Genomic DNA, 27,090 nt, shown 5'->3' with positions numbered 1-27,090 from the left:
TACAATTATTTAAAGAAAAAGAAAAATATTTACCAAGTATTTCTCATAATGTAACCTATCTATACATAATATTACCTAGAGCAAATGTCCAAAATTTTCAATGTTGCTAAGACTATTTGCTCCTATAGCGCCTTCAAGCATGAAGGGTAAAAAAGAAATGCCAGGAAAGATTTAACGTAAAAAGAAACCTACAATTTTCAATGAAATTATTAATCCCATATACAATCCCATCAAGGTTGCGATGGTAGAAAGAGTTTATAGGTTGGTATCTACTACGGATGACATAAAGAATCAACTAGGAAGATTTCCAATTTGAGAAAATAAATGGATACTCCAGAAATACCAATAAAAAGATTGAGTGACGGATTTCTGACATATCTTTCTTCATAACGATCTCAATCAAACCATTAATATCTCTTGAATTTCCTTTCCCTTTTGGCCAAACTTGTAATTTGATTTGAATAAAGTAACTAAGAAATGTGCATCATAGATTAGCTACAGATCTCATATAAATACTGTACTGAGAAAACACTACACGGATTTCAAGAAATATTTTGCTAAAAGACTGTTAATGCAGGAGTCTATTATGTTATCTGTCAACGAGATGGTTCACATATTGGTATAACTAAGTGATATATCGACATCAGAATGACGGAGTATACAAGATACGCCAAGGATCAAGATCTGCAGTTTCTGACTGATACAAATATCTAGATGTCTAAACAAAATATTAGTAAGTCAAAATCATTTGAAAAAATTACATCACGAATCGATTATTAGAATTAAAATTTCTAAATCAAAGTTTCATATTGGCAACTTTGATAAGAACTCGGACTGTAAGTCTCATTTCGTAACCGTTTGCGTCACCGCAATGCAAAATTTGCGCTTCAGTTTAGTTTGTGATAATAGGCAGAGCAGTTACAATTAATTTTTGTGTTTTCCGTTGTATTAAAGCTGGTACGAAATAAGGCCACTTATCATTAATTTTTCATTCAAAAATTTGTGCTCAATTGACGCTAATTCGTTTCACATTTCTTCTTTCCTGTTTATGCTCAAAGGTGCAATATGAAAGAAATTTGTTATTAGCGTGTGGAAACTGGCAATATTGAAGTTTGCACCATTAATCTTCCGTAACCATAAGTAAGTTCGGTTATATTCTGTGAAGTGTTGTTTAAATATTTTAATGTGTACTTTTCGGTCTGTGTTTGTAGATTTGTTGTTTAAATATTTTAATGTGTACTTTTCGGTCTGTGTTTGTAGATTTATACTGTAAGATTTATAGTAGAAAGACTCATGATACAACGCAATATTAGAAAAGGCCAGACGTGAGTTCTTTGACATCTGCGTTCATTTATCCCAGAGCAACTAACAAAGAACGGCCCTCGACATAGTTTCATGTTAAATATTATTGGATAATGCACAATAGTTCTACCATATTTAGATTTAGTTCTAATATATTGTAATGATCACTAACAAACTACTCATAGAGTAAACCACACTCATAGTTCACATGGATTACATAAAGACAATTGTATATCTTACCTTACTTTTACGTGAAGATGAATTTAATTCGGTAAACGTTAGTAACGAAACACAATCTTTGTCGATTTGACTATCTATTTCATCCCTCGTACTGCACGCAATAAGAGTTTTATTCTGAAAATAAACATGTAAATATGAAATCCAGCATTGTTAATTAAGCTCTTTTCAGATGGTTTTAAAAACATAAAATATGGCTTGGCTTAAGTCGTAACTACTACATGTATAAATTACACAATTTTTCATACACAAGTAATCCATTATTATAACTCTATTTTTATTAAAGTATGATTCTGCAACTCATAACACTACAAAGTTACTTTTACTTGAAGAATGCACAATGATCCTTGACATTTAGTTTTCACTGTAAGCATCAGCATGTTTTGCACGGAGGAGTAAACGTCTTGCATACGCCTCCTCCATCATAGCCTCCAAATTATCGAAGTCACGTGGTTTTCGGCTTGATTTTTTTTTTTTTCAAGGTACCTCAAGAGAAAAAAAAATGGAGTGAAAAGTCTAGCCTTATTCGTCTGACCATAGTATCTTATTCGGCATACTTGGACCGTCTTCCATTCATGTTAGCATAGATGCAGTGAATTCTATTCAGATGCGACGTAATTATGGATCACTCTGAGTGATTGAATGACGCATGTGTGTGGTTGTTGCAGCGTAAACCTCTTCACTATTTTTTTTAATCCTTCTGAAATATTTTAATTGAATTAAGTCAAATATTATGTTCCTTGTTCACAAAGCAGACCCAATTATTATATGTTTTAAATTGACGTATATTTTCTCTTCTTGGAAGATTAATGATTTGCAGGACTGATTTATAAATTTATTTATCTTAAAATATTTAATGTATATCCAGTTTAAAACATAATTCTTAGCTAAAAGACCAGAGAGCAAAAAATAAAACTAAAACAAAGAATCTAAATAATTCAGAGATTAAATTTCTTTTCATTGAATTGGTTTACGTAGCAATGGATGACAACAATTGCCGAACTAAAGACTACACTCCACTTTAAGGCAACATATATGTTGTTACAGATATAAGTTTTGCTACGATAACTCAAAACAGACCTTCTACTAAATTTCAACGATATTATCTCATTTTACAGAAAGATTATTCAGTGCATATAGAACCACTGAAAGACAACAGGAAAATATTATTGCTGGACTCGCAATTCATCTCCCGCTTGCTGAGCGGACAGTTAGCAACAGACAATGTTCTTGGACATGTTGCTTATTATCTGAGCCTCATATAACCAGATACTTGATAATTATTTTGTACAAGCTATCTACTAAGCTAATTTAATTGACTTTCCTCTTTTAAACAAATTGTACGTTTAAATTTTTAAATTATTTGTTTTACATAATATTTCTGGAATTCTTCATGCTCCAATTTTCCTTCATGTTTGCCTCTAGACGTATTCTAGAATATTGTTTTCATTAATTCTATCAATTCATTATTCTGCGAAGCAATTTTAAAAATAATTTGTATTTGTACGAACCACCACAACAAAAACTTTACGTTTTCAGTCAGTACCTATATACAGCATGTCCATAAAAATACTATCATACTTTAAAATGGTATTACGTCGCTTTGAATAATCATACTTAAATAAAATTGGTAACATTTGAAAGAAAAACTCAAATATTTTTTACTATATCTCATAGACATTGAATGTGGGCCCCATGAGCGGTGATACAGACGTCAAGATGATATTCCCATTCACGCCACGGTTCAACATATCTGATAAAATGGATTGGATGGCAGCACTGATGCGAACTTGCCACGACCCAGAAAATCACGATAGCTACCATTTCAAAATAGACGTATGTAAGAGCCTGATGTTGAAACCTTTGCCTAAAAGCACGCTGAACCTGCACCAAACTCTGCGTGCTGTGATATTCCTAAACACATCAACTTCGTTCTTGTGGGGTAGCCGTAACTCCTTAAAACTTATTCTTTAATAACAACACAACACAACGAAAGGAAATAAATTTACAGTAGCACATTACGGCATAACAGTACAGAAACACAAAAGCTTTCCAAATGGCCCACCATTGTTGACCTTGTTGTCCACTGTTGACATGTACAAAAATATTTGAGTTTTTCTTTCAAATGTGACCAATTACATTTAAATACGATTATAATTATCCAAAGCGACGTAATACCACTTTAAAGTATGATAGTATTTTTATGGACTCGCTGTATTTCCTCTTGACAGATTTATTATGAGATTACTATTTGCGATATATTTAAAGAAAAACTCGTTCTTCATCCTTTACACAGAGACGATTTAATCTTTCGTTGCTATCCGTTGAAAATGTATCTTCTTGTCAAACTTGAGAAAAGAAAATCCGTATAGATGTAATGAAAACTAAAAAGTAATGAATCTCACTATTTCAATGGCAACCGATAAGCTAGATTATTCAGGTGTACCTAACTACCAGTAAAAAAAATAACTGTTTATATATAAAAACCAATTGGTTAATCCGCTTCGAAATTTCATTGAATTAAATCCAACACTTAAATCCCTGAATTAAAACCAACAGACATGGATTCATAATAAATGTGTCAAGAGGGAACATAAGAGTCAGTTTCCTTACGTTCTTTAACTAACCGAAAGCTTAACAATTTACACTAACCTCATAGATACCCTGTAGTGCTCTCGTCATAACTGACAAATAGTTTACCGTCTCCTTGTTGTTTTTAGTAACTTTCACAATAAATCCATCTACAACTTGAGTATTTACAATTGCTTGATTCAATGTAGATTCAGGAAGCGTAGCATGTCGTGATCCAGTGATTTCCATGAGGTAAATCAGATTCTTTAAACCACACTGCTTCATACGAAACTTAAAAAGGAAAAAAAAAAAAGACATTAAATTAGCATTCTTGGTAGTAGCATCATTCAATTATATCGAATTACTCATCTACTAATGTTCTTCAGTCAATATTTCTTCCAATATTTGCAGTGCTACACTAGGGTGGGTCGTTTTGCCACTTTTTTTTCGGAACAAAATGTAATACTTGGCAAAAGTGGCCCACCCACATGGACATTACAGGTATAGATTTTTTTTTTTAAATCAGATAATATCTTCTGTGAGAACTATTGTCTCAAAGTTTCAAAATTCCGCTGAAAATTATAAAAAATACCAAAATTTTTCATTATTTTTAGCTATGTTAAAGTAAACATATTTTTGGATTTATACATGCCAGATGCTATGAAAACTGACATTCAAGTCCCAAAATGCCAGTTATATGCCCCTGCGGTGGGATAGGGGTGCCTACTCTGGGGCCGGCAAAGGGGGCAAATTCAGTACAATTAAGCGTTTCTACAGCTATTTTCGTCCTTCCCTTTTCCTTCTACTGGTGGTTCATAGTAGTACCAGAGCATTGTTATTTTTCACCATGACACTCCCACCCCTCCACTTCACAATACTGCAACGCCCTTCTCCTGTCCCGATCTGCGTAACTCAGCGTCACTATCAGGAACGAGCCGGATACGCTTCAAATTGGGGGCCATTTCTCAAGCGCTATATTTGGTTACTGTTGCCTTCAGCTTATATGAATTGGCCGTTACAGATAATAGTTTGCTAAACACTATTTTCACAGAAAATTTTGTATTTCTTTTTTTAAATGTCAATATTATTTATTATATCACAAAAATGACTTCAGTGACAATGAAGCTGACCTTGAAGAGAAAGCAGAGGAAAACTCTTTTGAGAAAGAGACCAAACCCAGAGACAGAACATCTAAACCGAAGCTAGATTTGACTCAAACTGCTATGATTGCTCAGAGATACAACGTAAGTGAAAGGGCTGTGTCACATATAACATCAACTGTGCTTCAGGCAGCTTTAAATGCTGGAATTATAACCTCTCAACAATCTAGCAACATAACTGCTTTAATTGTGGACAGGAGAAAAATAAGTCGTGCGAAACTTGCTCGGAATTTAAAAGTAAGTTCTAGAAATGATGATCCCATTAAAAACCCATACTTTGATGGCTAAAGGGAAGGCACTGAAACACACGAAGGCATCGTTAGAGAAGAGCACTTATCACTTGTGGCTGAACCTAACTCTCAATACGTTGGTGACGTGACACCATCCTCTGGTTCTGGCCATGACAAGACAAGACGGCTATTTTCGAGTACATTATGAACCAAATCGAAGGTGGCTTTGATGAAGTGGAGGTTCTTGGGTGTGATGGAACAAACACTAACACTGGTTGGAAGGGAGGTATTCATCGAAGATTAAAGGAACTAACAGGCTATTTGTCTCTTGCATTTTAATGAACTGCCTTTCCGAGCTCTCTTCACGCATATTGGCACTAATTCAAGCTCCTATTCTTACACAGGTCCGCTAGGTTCAAAACTATCTGACTGTGAAAAGCTTCCAGTGGTGTCATTCAAATCAATAAAATGTGACTTACCTCATCATAGTCAGAAGAGCTCAGAAAACTCAGTAAAGACCTGAGATACTTATAGTCCTCGTCACGTCTTTGAGACCATTCATAGGTCTAGATACTTACCAAATGAATACCAGGCCATAATCCATTCAGACGAATGCATTTCTCGCACTCCCAGAGAATGTTCTTTTCGCCATGATGACTGATGGTCTACTTGCTGTCCGACAAGATGCATTACATAAGGTTCTTAATGCTCGAAAACACGAAGCAGAGAATCTTCATAACACTATTAGATATAACATCATTCCCAGACTGAATTTTGAGGCGAAAGATTACACTGAAATGATCTTTTGGGAAAGCACTGATGTTTCAATAACTGTACCACCAGTTCTAAGGACGTATCAAACAAATAGTTCATGGACAACCTTTCACTTTCTGACAACACTGTGCCAGAATAGTCCTTCACCGTCTATCCATGCCACACGATGGCAGTGGAACGGATAGTGAAATTAGTCACTGAAGCACCTCTCGAGTAAGTGCCAGTGATGCTAGGGACGGGATAATCAGGTCAACCTTACTTTCTAGGCAAGCTGTGTCTAAATTGCAATCAAAGTCCCAATTTGTGACAATTCTTCCTGACAGTGACGAATTGGATTAGTTCATCCGTCCCTATATATGGTTGGTTGGTTGGGTAGGGCTGGCGCAGGAGCCCTAGGTGCAGCCACCTCCACGTGGCAGACTCGGGGGCGCTTGGACAGGCTATATGACCAGGTGAGCGAGGACCAGCACAACCGCTTAAATGTACTGAATTTGCCCCCTTTTCTGGCCCCAGAGGAGGCACCCCTATCCCCCCAAGGGCACATAACTGGCATTTTTATACTTGAATGTCAGTTTTCTAAGCAACTAACATGTATTTAACCAAAAAATGTTTACTTTAACATAACTAAAATTCATGAAGAACTTTGGTATTTTTTCTAATTTTCAGTGAAATTTTGAAACTTTGAGGCAATAGTTCTCACAGAAGATATTATCCGATTTGAAAAAAAAAAAAATCTATACCTGTAATGTCCATGTGGGTTGGCCACTTTTGCCAGGTATTACATTTTGTTCCGAAAAAAAGTGGTAAAACGCTGCACCCTAGTGCTACACTCAACCACTCGAAATATTGGAAGAAAAACTAATTGAAGAACATTAATAGATGAGTAATTCATTATAGTATACAGTAATGTGTTCCATACGCCTCGACAAATCATTCATTCAATTATCTTGATTGTGGCAGATAGAGTACTATTCTTATTAACTGACTTTTGGTTTCGCCAAGAACGAACGCACTGAATCCCAACATACACATACTGTATGTACAAGAAGACCAGAGAGATCTGTTTGTGTCAAACATCTACAAAAATCGGCGCGGCGTAATGAATTCCCAGACAAAGACTTTACGAAGAAAAAGTATATTACGTCACACTTACTTTGGAATATCGTAGTGTGTGAATATTTAAAATATATATTGGCGTAACGGCCTCTATAGATATTTAGTTTGTTTTACATGTCACTGTTATATTCTCACACCTCTATCTCCTAAATGATACTAAATACGACTTTTCTTTCATCTGTCATAATAAATACCTCTAAAATTTTGTCCTGAATTTTCTATGAACTCTGCAATCACGTTTCGTACACTAGTGTAAAACATAAAGTCAATCTATTTATAATACAAAATAATCTCAATCTGTGAGTAATGTTAATTTCTAACAATCAACAAGTGCTGCTCCGCCACATCTGCTGCCTGGCTTTATTAGAAAATTGATAGTGATGATACTGAACATGACTATGCTTTGCTGTTTATTAATAAAACAAGGACCGTATTAAATGTAAATAAGATTGTAATTACTTTTATAAAATCCACAAGTATTTCTTCCGTATCAAGTATAATATAATTTAGTAACTAAGCAATACGAACACAGTATACAAACTACAGACAATGATTACCATACAGTGCAACATTTAACAAGCTTTACTGCCAACTTGCATGAAACATACTACCATTAACAGACAGTAACCATATCTAGATTTGAGCATTAATATTAGTTAGTTGGGCGAAAACACTTATCAATAATACCAATTTTGTCAAGTACCCCTATTTTTCCTGTAAATAGCAAATACTCCTGTAAGCATGCTTTACGAGCTGTGTTCTACAAAAAGGAGGTCGCTTTAGGAAAATTATACTACGAAAACATAGAAAACTCGTAAAATAAATTTACTTAATAAGTATTCGAAAAATTAACCAAGTATGTACTGAGTTGAGTTGATTTTAGTTTAGCGTCCCTTTCAGCAGCGAGGCTATATGAGACGTGGACCTACTGATTAACGTGGTATCCGAACCACATGAGCTCCAAGTATGTACTGAGTATTTTAATGCTACAGTAGTTTACAAATGTTTCTAAGGTCGAATTAAGTTTCCAATCAAACAGCTTTGTCATACTGACAGAATATATGAACACGAAACTTAAAAAATAACAAATTATTGAAGCTGAACTTAGCAATGCACGTATGGAAACACACAGTTAGAACTATGAATAGCCGCATCTCCAATCTCACGTATGTTTTCCTTGTATATGGTTTATTTCATACATAAATCCTCACACATTTCTCTGAATAATTTTTATACAGTTAAAAGGACACATCCAATTATTTCATTCACTCTTATAAACATCTCCACCACAAGTACAATACAAAGTAGAGCCAAAATTTAACATTATCCTCTATTAACAATATTATTGAATTTTCTCCTTTATATATATATATATATATATATATATATATATTGTCTTCTCTCTCTTTCAGTATTAACATTTTCTCTCTCTCTCTCCAAATTTTCTTTCTTATTCCTCTCCCTCTCTAGTAATAGACTATAATAACGATCTGTCATATTTTTGTATTCATTTACACAGTACGACACTCCTTTCAGTACGCTTCTCTTTAAAATACCTCTCTAACTTGGAATTTAGGAAATCTGTTTCCTTTCTGAAGCTCCAACAGTATGTGTTGAAGTGCTTCTATTTACTTTCCTAGTTGTCTGTTACCCATCCAAGTTACGCTATACAGCTTAAAATGAACTATCGCCAGGTCTTAATATTTAACAATTATGTACTCAAATTTACTAAATTTGAAGACACTGGTGTTTGAATTTATAATCATTACCTTTTGTTCATGAAATCTACCGTCCTTAATACTCTTGGCCAGATCATCTGCTCGTTTTCTTTCCACGAGATATGGCAGAACAAGCTCTTCGCTTCCACTGGAATCACGACGTTCGCAAACCCACGCAAAATCGCCAATACTCAGATGACGTGTTTCAAAAGGAATTCCACTTGCACGCAGCTCTCTTAAAGTCACGTCATTCATATTGTTATCTCCCATGTGGCTGAAAAACAAAACAAACATAAAATTATTTCTGGCTTGCTTGTCCTACTCCAGTACTTCTTTATTCCATTATTCTCCCGTTGGCTCATGATGAGGATCAGCACTGAAATGACAGGGTTGCCAGGGATTTCTGAAATCGACTTTCCCTGACAATTCCAGGTTTCCCAGGCAAGATCTATTATTTTCCAGACAGAATTCCTTTCTTCAAAGAAGAATGAATGGAAAGCCCTCCACAACATTCAACCACTGCTTTCCATTCATTCTTTTTCCTTTCTTTTTGTAAATACTCATAATTAATAAGATTTAAATCCTTGATACATCTCTTTCATTACATTAAAATTACAGTGCCATACTATGACTGCAGTCTACATAATTTCTGTTATGGAACTTCACACTAAACAAATTACTACTGCATGTTTCCTTAGTTTCCACAGTTCTCCACCTTAGAGATGCTTTCAAGGTCGAAATTTCATATTCCAAATTTTTGCATTTAATGAAAACCTCTAATGAAAGTTTTGCTTCCTTTTTCTGAAATGCTAATATGATCAGCTATGCGCTTATTTTCCTTTTTCTTTAATTCGTTTGCAGTGGTTTCTGTCCTTTTTCTTTGCATGGCTTCTTCATAACGTGCATATGATCTATGTACGTACTGAAGCCTTTTTAAGTCTACAGGGTAGCCCAGAAGTAGGTATACAGTCCTGTACTGATCGGCTCATGGCATTTTATATCACTTACTTATTGTTATCCATACAAATATTGACTTAGTTTCTTCATTATTTGTTCTTAATTTCTTTTCACTTATACCTTAAGCTCGGAACAGACCGAAGCAAATAAATTCATTATCTTAATAAATTAAAAGTAATACTTGATAGATGCAGATCTGTATATCTACTTTTAGGCCACTCTGTATATCAATACAAAGGGGTCCTCCAGCATTATATAGTATCATGAACAACTCGTAAACTCACCGAAGATTCTTCATGCATATTTTCCACCAGTATGTCTTTGTTAACAGAGAAACCGTTCTCAACAGAAGTATTTCCATGGGAAAGGACAAGTAACATTTTAATTATGTCCCACAAATCTACGAATATTATTAAGTAGACTGCAATAAAAGACATCTAACTTATCTGTTATACATTAAGTGATTCGAAATCATCCTTCTCTTTTATTGCTGAAATATACAATTTGGAAAATTGATATTTTACTTTTTCAGCTTTAGCAGATACAACTATGTTCATGTTGTGGAGTTCCTCTCAAGAACATTATATGTTTTCCCTTCGCTTACATTTTGGTTAGTAAGATTATTTGGAATAAGACATGACAGATTTCGCACTATTTTGTATTTTAATGGAAATTTACAATAATTTTTGAAGTTGTGCCTGACAGGAAGTTTCTACATTGAAGCAAAAACTCCAGTTTACAACGCTCATTAACTTTACTCTGTTCTAAAAATTTCTTTGCAGCAAAAACAACGGCGACCTTCGAACAAACCACAAACTAATCCATATGATTCACATCCACTCGAAGTAATTTCGAAACAGAGTCTGCTTTCTGAAAAGTCTCTCATCTAAAAAAATCTCTTCGTAGCTTTTCGGATTAACTCTGCATACTTGGATACCAAAACTGATGCTAAAAGGTTGATCTGATTGAAATAAAATAAATAAATAATTAAAAAAATTCTAGATCTTCTGCAGGGGAACAAAAAATATTAACTTAGCTAACGTTAAGGGATCATCGATTGCCTTTTGGACAGAACTAATCTCAAGGTGTTTAGGAAGATTTTTTTTTTTGTACTGTTGCATGTATTTCTTAATATGAGGAAACAAATAAATCTATTGTACACTTTGTAATAATGGCATTTTCAATCCATCTAATCTAACAGATCTTAGTAAAAATTCGTTTTCCAGTACATGTCGAAAAATCTGCTCTACGTGCAGGACTGTCTTTGAAGAGTTTGTATAAATCTTTCAGAACCCTATTTCAATTCCACTTAGTATGTTGATGACCAGTATGAAATGCTCCATGAATGACATGAAGTCCACCTCACAAATCGGATCCGCTAAAAATTTCCAATTCACATTGGGACCGTCCATTGATATCTCTATGATTTTTGATACTGTCAACCCACACGAACCTTCCTTAAATTTCGTTGGTAAATCCTGTTGAGTATCCAAGGAATACTGAATTAATGTATCTGGTTGATACTTGTTTCAAGTTTTTATCCCAAAACCTGACTATCAAACTCATATGCTTTTTGTGCATAATGTTATTTAAAGATTCATCAAAACAGAATACAAAATGTTATACTATCTTTAGCACATCCAGGAATTTCACTTTCATATAAGGCGCTAAACCAAATACAACAACATATGATGCTTTGATTTTGCCCAACGAAAACTGTTTAGCAATGTTGCTGTCGGGAAATATAACTTTGTACATTGAAGGTAATTCACTACACGAATTAATGAGAAGTGTCCACTTACTGAAAAGAAAAACATATTACCAAATAAGGTTCATACAATTCACAAGAATAACTTCAGAGTAGCAAGTTTCCTCAGCTTATGCCTGGTACCTAAAGACAAGGTATCCACAGAAGTCATCGCTGGAAAATGCTTTCAATCCAATGTAAAATAGAGAACATTCATCCACTCAAAAAGAGGTAATTAGTCCTCTAAAAAGAAATTAATATCATCACTATACAAAATTCCCTGACATTTCCAGGTTTTCCAGGTCGCTGGCAACTCTGGATGATTGTATGCTTTCTTGAGAAAATTAAAGTCGAGATAACGCGCATTTATCATTGGATTATATGGGGTAATCAAATATATTTCGCAAAAGTGATAATACCAACAATCACTTAACAGTAGAAAGCTCACGACTGGAGTGCAGAAAGTCAAGAATTCATACCCAAGTCGCGTCACGTCATCTTTATAGTGTATGGATTTTCCCAAATTATTCTCATACTAACTATTTCATCATTTATTTGAATTTCTATTTTTTACGAAATATGTTAGCTTAGTGGTAAGGCCTTAACCTATGGTGCGAAGGATCGCTGGTTCAATCTCTAGATGAAGATGATGGATGACTTCGTGGAATCATAACACTAGAAAGAAACAGAGAACCCAGAGAAAACCCACTGATATGATGTCGTCAATTTCAAGTTTACATAGCTTGGGATTTAGTCAGATACTGATTTAATCGCAGTCTATCGCTGAGCCACTGTGCCTCTAATCTGGAATATGAGTGAACTTAATGAGTCTAATATGTTAATCAAAATCACATATTTTATGTTAACTATTGCATAGTTTATAACACCACCAACGATATAATTGTAAGTAGTGCGATTCGAAACAATTGTAAGTACAATGAAACCCCTCCACTTAAAAGATTAACTGAGGAGAAACGGTTTCCTAAAAGCGGAAGTCAGTTAAATCACAAATTGTACTGTGAAAAATAAGTATTTAAAAAAGGATATTACAATTGAAATTGTACTATATAATGTAAATGTAAAACATACTCGTATTTGTTTAATTTTTTTTTTTTTTTTTTAAAGATCTCCACAAGTGCATGTCAGAAGGGCGACGAAAGCCTTAACCTTCAGTTGCTTTCCCGTTGAATGTTATTCCTTAATAATAAAGATCTCAATTACCATATTAAAATCGAACCCATCACCGCGTAATTTAAAAACCTGAGTCGGGCAAATTAGTTTTCAAGAATTTCTTTCTCCCAACATGTGCTATATTAGTCAAATTTTGTCCGTTATATGCAAGTGTATTAGCACTAGAAAAATATTAGTATTTTGTACTCACTGTTAAAATTCTTTTTTGCTTAACTGGAAGTGAGAACATATATTAAAACATGTCTTGTTTCTTGCGTTGTATAACTAATACCAGGGTTCCCACACAAACTAAATAATCAGGTTCATGGTCTTTTTAAAGTTCAAAATGTTTCAAATTCACGGTCGGAAAGTCTATCAAAATAAACTTTAGTGGCCGCACAACAATAATAAAATCAGCCCTGTAAGAGGCTCAAAGAACGCCACATCCCTTCCAAAGGTGTATTTAGGATGGAGCAAGAAGGACATGTGCGCAAAAATACCATGCCGGCCGGAACAAATAGCTACTAGGACCAAAATCAGTAAATTGGTGATAGTCAATGAGCTTGGTGTCACCATTTCTACTACTGTCTGTTTCTGTTGTGTACTCCTTTACCTGATCACATTCCATTAACTTTATCCTCTTTGATCCACTTGAACTCACCGGCGTATACTGTTGTTGACTGAAAGCTCACTCTTTGTTGCCCATAATAGCGTGTCAATAAAATAAATTTAAAAGAAAACCGAAATCCCGAGCGTTGTGTTACGTAGCTGCCTGTAATCTCGTCATTCAAAATAATCTTTTTTTCTTTATTGTTATTTGTCTTTTTCCTATTTTCCTATCTTCTCTGCACTTCTTATATCTGTTTCTTAATATCTTTATCTAAAATTAAGCAATTATGCTATTCCTGTTGAAGTATTCGTGGTATATGCAACAAATTAGACATTTTCTTTTCATCTCAATTGTCACCCATGAATCCGTTCCAATAATACTCAGAGTGGGTGATAGATGACCAAAAGAGATATTTGTGAATCTGTGTCAGCATCTTTGTTTTCGAAAACTTTTGATTGTTAATGAATAATTTGACTTTGTAAACTATTTACAGCAAGAGTTTATCGGGCTACCATATCATTGGAACCATCTATTTAAAGAAACAACAACTCCAGTATAATCTAATGACGTGGAACAAATAGAGACAAAAATGCGTTGTTTCATATTGTGATCGTTTAGGTTTATAAAAAGTAGAGGTTTCTGAAAATGTATAAAATTCGATTTTAAATGCAAAAGTTTGCGCAGTAATGCAATACTAATAATTTATTTCATATAAAGTTTTGCTTAATTGTAGACTTCGTGTATTTTACTTGAGTTATCTGTTGAAGTTTGTATGTCATTTTCTTTTTTTCGGATTCTACTTAATAATCATTCTTCTGTTGATAACTAAAATATTTCCACGTTGATGTTTATTACAACTTTTTTCTTATATGATATTACATTTATTCGCTATGTATACGAATGGTTATTTACGTACTATCACCCTTTCCCCCCTCAAAAAAGTTTCAGATTAAAAAAAAAAAAAATCTACATTATATACATGTTCACAGCTTATTCAATACGCAGAATAGACTTCTGTTCAATTTTAGGACAATAATACTCATATTGAAATGTTCAGTATCTTCATTTCTGCTAAGTGAGTCGAACCAAATATGTTTAGAAAGGTTCAACCCGTTTTATTCGTGTATTGATGTCACAGCTTCACATAAATGTTAGTCCTGTTATTCCAAAACGACTGTATGTATACCGGTTTAGGCAATACTAATGAACACTGTAAACGACAAAAAGTACTTACCCAGACGTTTCGGCACAGTCAACTAACAACTTCACCCTAAACGTTCGAGGTAGAAAAATAATTTCTTCACAATCATTTGCTCTAATCTCTGTCTGTTGCTTTATGGGAGCGACAATTGGTAACTGTTCTTCAACATAAACATCTGAAAATAATGAGAACTTTTTATTACTCGCTCAATGTATTCAGTAATTATACTAATCTGAGTTTCGACAACTGCTGTTGCCTTCATCTGCTTCAAAAATATTTGAATTTATAAGCGTGATGTTCAACCACTACATTTTTTGTATATTCCCATCCACTACAATTTGTTAAACCGTTCCTTATAAATATTTCTGTAATATATGACTACACTATCACTGTGACTTCATAAAGAACTAGAAAATTAATTATATACAAGCTTCTATTTACAAGACATAATTGTTGTTAAAACCAACTACGGTGCCATGTTTTGTATACTAGTTTCATGCTTTCCGTTGATAATTTCAAATACTTTTAATCTGATAAACTGATCTCTCTTCTATTAACTTCAATATCAATGCCGAACTTTTCAAAAATCATAGTTTTGTTGTAACTTAAATACAGTGCTTATTCTGAATATTACATTCTTAGGTGATTAACAATTTTTGCTAATTAATATTAATTCTTATTTACATCTGTGATATAATTCAGTAATAGAATCACAGCTTCGTATTCTACAGGAACACGTGCTGAATCAATAATCTTTGAACATTGTTTTATTTTGAAACCTGAGAGGAAAATGTCAAGTCTGATAATGAGAAATTGTAGTAGCGGGGGAATCGCAACTTGTAGGGTACATGGCGACCATGGCAACATTTTGAATGCAAATTCAAAATTTCAAGTAGAAACGAGAGCTTTCGCGTAACAAGTAACACCAACGTGAGTTCAGGAATCCGCGTAATTGTGTATTTCATAGTTTGTATGATTTGGACGTTATGTTTGAACAATGAAAGTTGGAAATATCTCATTGTTACTGACAGAATCTCTTAGTGTTGTAGGCGATCTAAGATGCCTCTGACAACGGGGCACAAGATAGAAATCATCCCAATATCCGGAAACATCTCAATATGACAGAGGAACATCCAGTATTGTACACTATAGTCACGTATGTGATCACTAAATTCCGGGAACTATCACTGTGGACAATAGGGTACGTAGTGGGCAACCAAAGATCAATGAGAAAACGCCAACGCCAGTTCTAGCATTATTTCTAAAGAATCCCAAACGCAGTGCTCGTTGTTTCTAACTGGAAAGTGGTATCAGCCAGTCCTCCATTGTCTGGACATTGCATGCTAATCGCTAGTATTCTTTTAACGCATATGCAACGTAAGCTTTCTAAATAAGGAAGGTCCAGATTGATGGGTAGTTCTGCATATGGGATACGAACAAAAGCGAACTGGATTCCTCGTTTACACGTGGCACACTCTTCAGCGACGAGGCCTATTTCTGTTTGGATGAGAAGGTCAATCGATATAATTGTCAGTAATTCGAACTGGGTTGATCCGCTTAAGAAATATAGTCCTGAAAAGGTAATGATGTGGTGTGGCATAGGACACCCGCATCATTGGTCCATTTTCATCGACATTACCCTTAACGACACAACACTATCTGACGCTCCTGTAGGAACATATGTCTCCTTCTCTTCTGAATCCATAAGGGAACATTATTATTTTCAACACAATGGGTCCCCTTTCCCCTATGGCGTTGGTGTACGTCACTGACTCGATGCACGACTCTAACAGGAGTGGATTAGTCAATGTGCTCCCGCCCAGATCACATGACTTCGCATCCCTTGCTTTCTACCTGTGGAGTCATATGAAGCAGATGGTATATGCTGAGGAACTCCGCTATATAAGGCAGTACAGGAATGCATTTAGCATGCGTGTAATTGTATTTCACCCACATTTTCCTCCGTGTACAGTAAGTATGGTTGTGCGCTAGATGGGATGACCACTACATAGAACATGTGCTAAAGCGCATCGCTGCTGGATGATTTTCAAAATTTCAGTGTTTATAACGTGCAAACCATACAAAATATGAAAGAAACAATTACATCTTTGGATTCCTGAGCTCACGCCGCTGGTATTAATATGCGATATATCCCCTTCCCATTTGAAACTTCGAACTGGCATTTAAAATGGGTTATAGTTGCCATGTACCTTACAAGTTACGCCCCTCCGCTACCATCTCACATTAACAGATTTCACATTTTTCTCTCAGGTTTTAAAATACAAGTGTGCCCAAAGACTTTTAACTTACTCTGTATTTATACGAATAGATCTAAATTCATGATGGATGGAAATACATTAAAAATGTACGAGAATGCCATACTTTCTAACCTCGAAGATTTTCCGATCCGATGAAGACAAGAGCAGTTGTCGAAGCCGTTATCAGATTAGCATAATTACTGGATATATTAAGCGAGTAAACATTTTTTCCTTTTATTTATTGTTAAAATATACTTCAGTTGCACATTTTGACTTATTATGAAAACTTTTGTTCAATTTTGACAAAAATACATCTCATTGAAATATGTGTACAATCAACAATTCTTGTTTGAATTTATGACAATAATGTATACAAGACACGAAAATAGGTTTTGCACAAAGTAGTTAAGCACATTTCCTGCCATTATTCTTTTTATTAAGTCGTTGACTGTTGTCAACACTACACCGAAGTATTTAAATTTATTCACCTTCTCTGCTGTTATTGTTGACTAATGTTATTGTGAATCTCAGTTTATCATCATGTATTTTACCTACCCTATATTCATATGTGAGTGATTCCCTTACACGATGTCACAAAGTTATTAGTGTTGCCTTACACTGGCCCTACATTGTTCCCTATTGAGTTTTCATCGTCTGCATGTACAAGAAGCTGGTTCAAACTATTCAACGGTACTCCCCTATTGCTATTTTTAATTTTTCTTAATCGCGAATTCCAAAGCGCTGTTAAAAAGTTACGTAATAAAGCATCTTCTTGCTTCAGATTTTTATTTTCGAAAGAACAAGTCTGCTTTTTCCCTATTTGATTCTTGTGCCTTACCACTCGTCTACTAGGACACATTTTTACCTAGTCTTTTCCGGATTCCTGCAAGATATTAATTATATAGCCTCTCTCGTTTAACTACCATAGTTGGTGAACTTTACCATTGTATGCCCACTTTTCTATCTATTTTATCTAAAATATTTAGTTCAGTGTTGGTTGATTACGTCTGAATTCACATTGGTGATGTCTGATTTACTTCATCTGCATAAGCAGTAAATTCTGTTACAAGAACGTTGAACAAAATTTTGCATTATGTTGGTATTGCGATATTCATCGTTAAGTCCTGCATTCATTTTTCTTAAATATAGACATTGTTATCAATTTCTTTCATTCCTTAAGAATTTCCTCTTTTTGTTGTACGAAATCTCTGTGTATCTCTTGGGCTGACATGATTCCTTCTGTTTTATTAATTGAAATAAAAACAGCTTCCAGGGGTTCTTTAATTTTTAATAGTTAATTCAATCTCTAGGAAGGACTTTCCTCAATCATGTGTTCTACGGTTGTACAACCATTGCCCTTTCTTTGACTTCTACCTGTACATTTAACAGGCTACAGAAATACCATTTCATCTACCTAAAACGTTTCTAGGATTAGTTAACATGTTTTCAGTACCATCTTGTACTACCTTCAAATCAGGCTGATCTCTTTTCTGAGTCCATTTATACCTTTGTGCAAATCCCTACTTTTCTTTCCTTTTTCTGTGTAATCTTATTATTAATGTTAGCTCAATCTAACTTCTCTCGATTATGCTCTGAGGCTAAGAAAGACGGTAATGATAATGACAAATGAAATGACAGAATGAAAAAAACTGGGAAATGAGAAAACCCATGTATAGAGTGTTTTTCCATTACAAACCCACTTGACGTGAGCTGGAATCGAACCATGGACTCCACACGCCAGATGCTTCACTGAGCCATAGCAGTCACCACATTCTATAATCTTTCACATATTTTCTCTTCTATACTTGAGCTCGCTGTTGGCTAAGCAGTTTGTATACGCACCTTTGGCGTGGGAGACCTTCGGCGCGGGAGCGGGAGCTCATGTGGTTCAGATCCCACGTTAAGCTGTAGGTCCACGTCTCATATAGCCTCGCTGCTGAAAAGGACGTTAAACTCAAAAATCAATCTTCCTATACTTAAAAGTATGAGTACCACTATATTCGTTTCATTCTGTGTGTTCAGTGATCCACTGTAATTTAACTCGCTTTCGTTGTTCATTTACGTTTTCGCATTCCTCGTCAAATTATGAGTGCGCTCCTTCATCCAGACATATCTTATTTTTCAAATGTATTACGAATAATAATAATTCTGAACTCTACATTGAAGAGCTCTGTACATTGAGCTACCCATATAGCGCATGTTCAGTTGAAGGATGTATCTAATACAATATTTATTTCTTAACCGAAACAAGCTAGATTTCATTCAGGTAGATCCTCAAGTGTCCTCATGCTGCTGCTGAGAATGCTAATAGTCTCGAGCTACTAATGGGAACTGAACCTAGGACTAACCATATTGTATCTAAGGAAAACAACCTATGGAAAGCAAGGGAAGAGAGCGAAGAAACGAACATTGAAAACTGGTTAAAGAGGAGTTAATACGGGTTTGTTGATAATTTATACTCATAATAACCCACGATTTAATATTCTTCAGACATAAGAAGGGAAAATTCGCTTCCTACTTATTTTCGTCAAGGAAAAAAATTACAAAAACAATTTCTCTTTTATGATTACCAACAATGGAATCAAAGTTACAAAAAATAGTACCATAATCTGTATAAAACTGACACACTTATTATTGCATTATTTATAGGAATATACCTGGCTCTAAGGATAATTCAGATCCTATATTCCTTTTTGCAGCCACTATTTCTGAACGACATGGAACAGAGATATTGTTATTTATTTTACTAGTTTCATTATATGAAGCACTTGAAAAATAGGTTGATATATCCTTTGTATGTTCGGTTGTGCTGTAATCCTGCATAGTCTTTAGCTGCTTTGCAAGCTGAACTCCTTCTTCAGTAAGTTTAAACCTGAAATGCAGATACAATGTATAACATGTAATAGGTCTTTCTCACAATTTTACCATTTCTAGATCTACTACGTATCTTTCAAATCAAATATCCTTAATAATTAAACTAAAAGGTAAATTAACTAAAGTCAAAATTGAATGTTCTGTTCAATAAACATCCGTCAGAGCCACGCACTAAGTATTTTATATTCGAAACAGTTCAATTGTAAATTTTTCACACTCACCTCCATTTTCCCTGAAAACAAATACAGTGCATAAACATCTGCATTGCTTTAAAGACTACTAATTTTTTTCTCCTTCTGGCACTAAAGAATGAGATTTTTTTCAATGTCTCTAAAATGTGGCTCTTGGATTAAATCTATCTATTCATTTCTATGTACAAAGGTCTTCCGGTCACATGGTTTAATATATCGATACCAAATTTTAAAATATTGTTTTATTACGATTCCCTAGAGAGGTTTTCGCATTTTCTTTATACGTCAAAATATAAGGGAAGTTTATCGGATAATAGAAATAAAAAAAGAGCTCTAATTATTGTGTCTATATTTCATAAACACTTCATTAACAGCCCGAAAATATTGTATTAATTCATTTCTCAGGCAAAATCTCAGAGAGGATAGCTTACTTATGTGGGTGTGATTTCTTCTGAAAAATGTCTCTTAATGGCTTAATTGATATTTTGTGAGTAAATATTTCCTTATTAACTCTAAAAATTGCATAATCCTTTTTTCTTTATTTTATATATATATATATATATATATATATATATATATATATATATATATATATATATATATATATACAAGGAATGGATAAAAATTAATGGCACAATTGTTATAATTTACAAATGACTGTATTAGAAGATAAAATACGTTCTACATTCCTTCAATGTAATCACTCCCCATGTCCACAACCTTCTGCCATACGTATGGAAGGCGCCGTACTCCGTCAGCACGTTGTTCTCTGGCTGTCTCGCAGCGACCGCCCTACGGCATTGAGGATGACCTGTCTGGTGTTGTATCGTTGTCCGCGAAGTGGTTGCTTCATCTTGGAAAACAGGTCATAATCGCACGGACTCATATCCTGCGAATATGGTGGATGTTCCAGAATCTCCCAGTTCCAGGCACGTAAAAGGTCCGTCACGGCGGTAGCTGTGTGACAGCGTGCATTGTCGTGCAAAATGATTGGGGTCTGTGCCTAAAGATCAGGTCGCTTTCTCCGAAGTGCGGGACGCAGATGGTGTTGCAAGAACGTGCAGTAATATGGCGCATTCACAGTCTGCCCTGCTGGTACAGCATGGTGCAGGATAACCCCTTGGACATCATAAGCCACTATCAACATCACCTTCACTCCTCCCTGACTAGGGCGCACAGTCTTTGCCCGAGGGGAACCGGGATGCTTCCATTCGTTGGATTGGCGCTTAAACATGGTTCGTAGGATCGAACCCAGGTTTCATCAATGGTAACGATCCTGCCCAAGAAATTGTCACCTTCCCTCTGGTGGCGGTCCAGCAATTCTTGTGCCAGTGCATATCGGTACCATTTCTGCACCTCGGTAATGACATGTGGAACCCAACGTGCTGCAATTTTGCGAAAACCCAGGATGTCGTTCAAAATGTGAAGCACAGTTTTATGGCACACCCCAACCTCTGCCGATAACTCACGCGCAGTCCACCGTCTATCCACGTCCAGCAAGGATGCAAGTGCTGAATTGTCATGTTGTCCACTGGAGGTCGTCCAGAACGTTGGAGGTCTTCCACGTTCTGTCTGCCTTCACGAAACACTTTAACCCATCGAGCTACGGTGCGGTATGGCAACGCTGCATCTTTACAGGCGTCCCGCAGTCCCTGAAAACATTCTCGTGCACTACGACCACGTGCCACTTCAATTTTGATCCACGAACGCTGTTCATGTTTAATGAACATTGTGTTTAGAGCGCTTCCACTCGCGATACCAATTTGACGCCACTGCTCTCGTCAACTGACTGACTCAACAGCGTTCCCACTCAACTGAGATTGTCTTCTCCGGTGCTGCCACCTCGCGATTCTCCGTCACTAGACTGGCGCGTGTCGGCAGGGTTGCCAGTACTTTTTATCCAACCTATGTATATATATATATGAATAAGTTTTCTAGCTTCCGTTTCTTAAATTCAATTGTAATTTATGAAATATGAACAAAATTATAATAGGTGTTTTCTGAAAACTTCATCCGAAGAGAACACCTTACCATTAGAATACCCTTTCTGGACTGTTTCTTTATATATGCATATATATAGTTTCAAACAAACAAAAACAAACAAACAAACAAAAAAAAAGTACTGTTCCCCACAACTCTCCCTTGCTTTGAAAGGCGGATAAAGAAATCTGGACCCCAGATGTAATACACTATACATATTTGATTTAATTTTGAGATAAACGTTCCTTTTCTGCAGCGAGTTATATAAGATCTGAACTTACAGTGTAATGTGGGACTCGAACCACATGAGCTCCCGCAGGAAATCTAACCTTGATCACCCACGCTATCGTACTTATCCATAAACGAAACTGGACGCATCTACATATTCTATAACATCAGAAATGCAACTTCCTTTTCAAAAAAACCTAAGCAGAGAAAATTACATACATGAAAGAAAAAAGTAGTTAATTCACATTTAAAGTGTGTGTTTTTTGTTTCATTGTACCATAAATCATTTTAAATTAATAATCTTTAACATAAATGAAGCTCTCCTCTAAATTTTCTGAATACCTTTATCTGCGAATAACATTTTACATATGTATCTTTAGCTCTATTTATATATATATCTTCACATGCAGATACAATGCTGTTCATGGTGTAAACGAAGTATTTCTCAACAAAATTAAATTATAATAATAATTCTATGGAGACCAAAATCTCCATATAAACGAGTCTCTGAAATCTTCATACATTATGCTCACCACGACAAATCAGTAGATTGCAGTTGAATTTAAATTAGTTTAATCTGAAATTTCCAGGATTATGGATTGAAAGTAGTAGTCCCGTGATTAGCACGACCTGTTGGTCTGTACTTTTGGAATTCTACACGTAGAGTCATGTAAAGGCAGGTGTACAAGTTGAAAATATATAATGAAACATTACGAACGAATCATCACATCAGTACATCCATAATGCCACACACTATTCTGGCGGCCATTTAACGTGAAATATTGGAATATATTCAGAATAATAGCAATCTTATTGATTTCAAAGTGTACATCCAAGCTAGGATGAGTGTGTCTATGTACAAAGATTTTTTACATACACTGTACTCGTTTCTATTTTAATAAGAACAATTAAACAAACTTACTTTACAGGACAGCCTTCCTTCTCGACAAGTTTCTTTTTTATTAATGTAGACATAGAGGACCATGCTGTGTAATAACTACCTTCCTCCGGACGATCGAATGAAGTATCACATAAGGGTTGAGCTTCTCTCATCAGCTCATTTTTCAACATAAATCCTGTAATCAAATAACAACAAATCAATGGTAATGAGAAAAGAGAAGCAAAGTAGGAAAAAAAAAATGAAAATTAAAAGATTCCAAAATATGAAAAAACATTAAATTTTAATGATACACTTTCTTAAGGAAGACTAAGTATCATCTTACATGTATGAATGTATTAACGTTTTTAAAACATATCAGGCATAAATTCACATCATTACTTCAATAATAAAAGTTTATGATTAACAATTGGTATTGTTAATATCTACTACACCTTAAAGGATATAGTAACGGATAAAATAAGGGGATATAACCTGGGAATGTTCAACTGTCACAATCTCAGTTCTCCTAGTTTCGCATTAGCGTCGCACAGCTCCATCTCTCGTTGAAATATAGTGGAGAATATTTCTTCAAGTTAAATATATTCGGGGTACGAGTAAATACTGTGTTTTTCGTTTTCATAAAATAAGGTGAATCAATATAAAGAGCTATGTTCACGAGGAAGGAGAGGTTCGTCCCACTCCCAAATCGACGAACTGCATGAATCATAGTTCCGGTAGTGCAAATGGTACCTCAATTCTAATCTGAGGTGGTGAGATTCGGTACTTTGCTATATCTGTAAATATCCTCTGTCATCCTTACTGACTGAACTGAGTGGTGTACTACATGGGAGATGTACAATATGACTATGGAAATCAATTTATGTCTTATATATCTGCATTTCACGACGAATCAGATCGATCTACTAGCTAACAGTGCTCCTGTACCGTATTAAGCAGCTAACCTGCATTTTGTTCACACATTATTTTGATAACTACCTGTATATAGTAACAGATGTGAGTAAAGTACGAAGTTTAAATACATGCAATAATAGTGTTATTTTGTTTTATTTCAAAAGCATTGTTAATAGGCTTTAATGGAGAATATATGTTATACGCTGATCAAAATTAGAAACGAGCTGACATTTCAAAAGCACGTGGAAATTTGTACTGAGAAGACACGGTACGTTACGGGGTTATTAAGGTCATCGGAAGAGTGGCGAATCATAAACGTCGGGGTGGTAGTTACAAGTGAAGAGTTTCTGCAGAAAGGGGTATCATCATCACAATGTTGCCGCTTTGTAACACATATTCGGAAGTATTTGTCGACCGAAGTGGGGGGAGCAAAGAGGACGTCTCAGCGGAAAACAAGTCATGACAATAGGACAACACATGCTCCTCGAAATGTCAATTCGTTTCCTATTTTCATCGAATTATAATGAAAGTATTGGTATTATTTTTTCCTACTGTTTTCTATAAATACATTAATGATATTTTCATAAGAAAAAAGCTAGACAGTTATAATTTTTTTTTTTTTTTTGTATTCAACCAGTAGAAAGGTTTCCTTTTTTTTTTCTTTTCTTTCGATCTATGTTAATTCGTACCTAAGATTAGATCCTGGAATGAAGCTGTGCGATGCACGGTAGCTCAATGGTAGAGTGCTTACCTCCGATGCGTTTAGTCCCTGATTCGATCCCGGCCAAGTAAGTTTGTGGTGGACAGCATCGTGTCCATGGGTTTCTCGGAGTATTCTTGTTTCCTCATACATTTTCATTCCACAAATTCTTCCATCATAATTCGTTTGTCTTAATCATCGTCTCTCTTAGCCTAAAGGGCATAATTGTGGAATAAAAAACTGAAAGATTTTTTGATTGAAGTTCTATTTGAAAAATAACAGTGCAATTCTCTTCCATCAGTAGTTAAATTTATAATAACCACTGTAATAACTATAGAATAAATACTATTTTATAAATAATCACAATGTACCAGAAGTTTTCAAATAACTAACTTTGAACTGAAAACGAACTAGCGACTTACTGGAGAAGTGCTCATGTGTTGTACGAAATAAAGAATTACAACATATGAGCACTTGCCTCCGTTGAGCCGTTAGTTTGTTTAAATTTATATGCTCACTACTTACAGTTTCAAATTATAACTTTGAATTGATTGGCTTCTTTCTACTCCTAGTCCAACAGTTTCATGTGGTCTTGTTAATATTACTCTTATAAAATCATTAAATTTCCAAACATTTCAATCAGATTGGTTCGCATCACATTAAATTTAAAAAAAAAAAAGCGAAAAAGAAAATTTTGGAAGTGTCCAGCCAGAGATCTCTTTTGTTACTGCAAAGTCAGTTCTTCCGCCTTGAACATAGAAACACGGCTCAAAAAACAAAATTTTTTTTATCGATAGCCACCAACTCAGTATCAAGTGTCACCGCTGCGTTGACGCCAAGCGGCTATATGCTAGAAATCTGGCTCCTATGGCATAGAATATTAGTTTTGAATCTTCATGTTATGCTATCGATAAGGCTGGAAAGAAGCATCAGCAAGGAGGGTATGACATTCTCCAAATGTGTCAGCATTGAGAAGGTTAAGGATTTAATATCACAAGAATTCTCACTGCTTCTCTTAGGTACTTACAGTGACAAGAACGAAATGCACTATGTTGGGTTGTAAGTAGAATATAACACGCTGTATTTAATAATTGAGTATGTCGCAAATTACTATTTTTATATACACACCTGGATATCCTGGTTCCTTCCCTTTGTCATAAAGAGTTAACAAAAGCGCGTATGCACCTGTCCTCCAGGCAGGTATATATACTTTCTTTTTTCCTTTTGATTTAGGTGACTGCGAAAATAGAAAAAAAAAAAAAAAAAGAAAGAAAACATTATATATCAAGAAAAATGAATGGCTCACAAACCAAAACATATCACCTGTAGTATGTAACAATGACGATGAATAGGTGTACCATACCTGGTATGCCCATTTTTGACTTGCAGGACAGCAGCAACGCGGTTTGGAATGGAAGCAATAAAACCTTAGTAGGTGGCCAGAGGCATGGCGCACCACATTTGCACAAACGACACGTAGGTCTCGTAAATTCAGTGGAGGAGGTGATAAACTCAAATTTGAAGTTCAATGATATTCCAAAGGTGTTTAATTGGGTTAAGAACGGGCGAGTTTAGGTGCCATTGCTACAATTAAAAGTCACCACTAAGCTCCTCGAACGTTGGGTTTATAACGACCGTCATCCTGCTGCAAGATGTCACTGCCAGCTGGAAACATGACCGACAAGAATGGGGATACATGATCAGCAATGGTCTGCCGATAGCTAAAAGCAGATAAGGTGCCCTCCAGACGCACTATTGAACCCAAGATGACCATGTGAAGGCTCCCCAATACACAATGGAGATACCAACGGTCTGTCGATGTCCTACTGCATACGTTTCAAGAGCTGTGTTCCTGAAAGACGAGATTCTGATCCAGCCATCGATGTGATGAGGGCAGTATTGTGATCATAGGATCTTGCTACGTTGTTCCATTTCACGACAGTCCAATGAAGATGAGCACGTGCTCATTACAGTTGTAATCGACGATGCCGTGCGGTTAACATTGATACACATGTGGGATGTCGGCTGTGGAGGCCAATTTCTAACAGAGTACAGTGAACTGGGTATTCAGACACACTCATACTTTGCTTACTGTTAAAGTCTGCTGTTAATTGTAACAGTTTGTGGTTGGTTTGGTGCTGGTTTCACAGTCCTTTTTCCACCTTTGGAAGACACTACCCATGACAGCTCGCGAACACCCGATAAATCGCACTGTTCCCGAAAGACTCGTTTCCAGATAATCCCATTACAATCTTTCTGTATCATACTCTGATA

The 27,090-nt window shown here is 35.4% G+C and overlaps 1 protein-coding gene across 2 annotated transcripts in view; it reads right to left on the bottom strand.

Moving 5' to 3' along the window:
- mus81 (mus81 structure-specific endonuclease subunit) overlaps positions 1 to 27,090 on the bottom strand; it is a 77,760-nt gene that overhangs the window by 29,536 nt on the left and 21,134 nt on the right. For both annotated transcript variants that reach the window (XM_081758729.1, XM_081758730.1), the window contains exons 5-11: positions 25,945 to 26,053; positions 23,247 to 23,400; positions 19,709 to 19,923; positions 14,827 to 14,968; positions 9,160 to 9,382; positions 4,192 to 4,401; positions 1,543 to 1,656 (exon numbers count right to left, since the gene is read on the bottom strand). In XM_081758729.1, coding sequence (XP_081614855.1) covers positions 1,543 to 1,656; positions 4,192 to 4,401; positions 9,160 to 9,382; positions 14,827 to 14,968; positions 19,709 to 19,923; positions 23,247 to 23,400; positions 25,945 to 26,053 — 1,167 coding nt within the window. The remainder of the gene's footprint in view (positions 1 to 1,542; positions 1,657 to 4,191; positions 4,402 to 9,159; positions 9,383 to 14,826; positions 14,969 to 19,708; positions 19,924 to 23,246; positions 23,401 to 25,944; positions 26,054 to 27,090) is intronic.

The sequence above is a fragment of the Thermobia domestica genome, chromosome 5, assembly GCF_964235325.1.
Source record: "Thermobia domestica chromosome 5, izTheDome1.hap1.1, whole genome shotgun sequence".
In the NCBI taxonomy this organism is placed as follows: Eukaryota; Metazoa; Arthropoda; class Insecta; order Zygentoma; family Lepismatidae; genus Thermobia; species Thermobia domestica.
The sequence above is the reverse complement of the archived record's forward strand: the minus strand, read 5'-3'. Positions and strand labels throughout refer to the sequence as shown.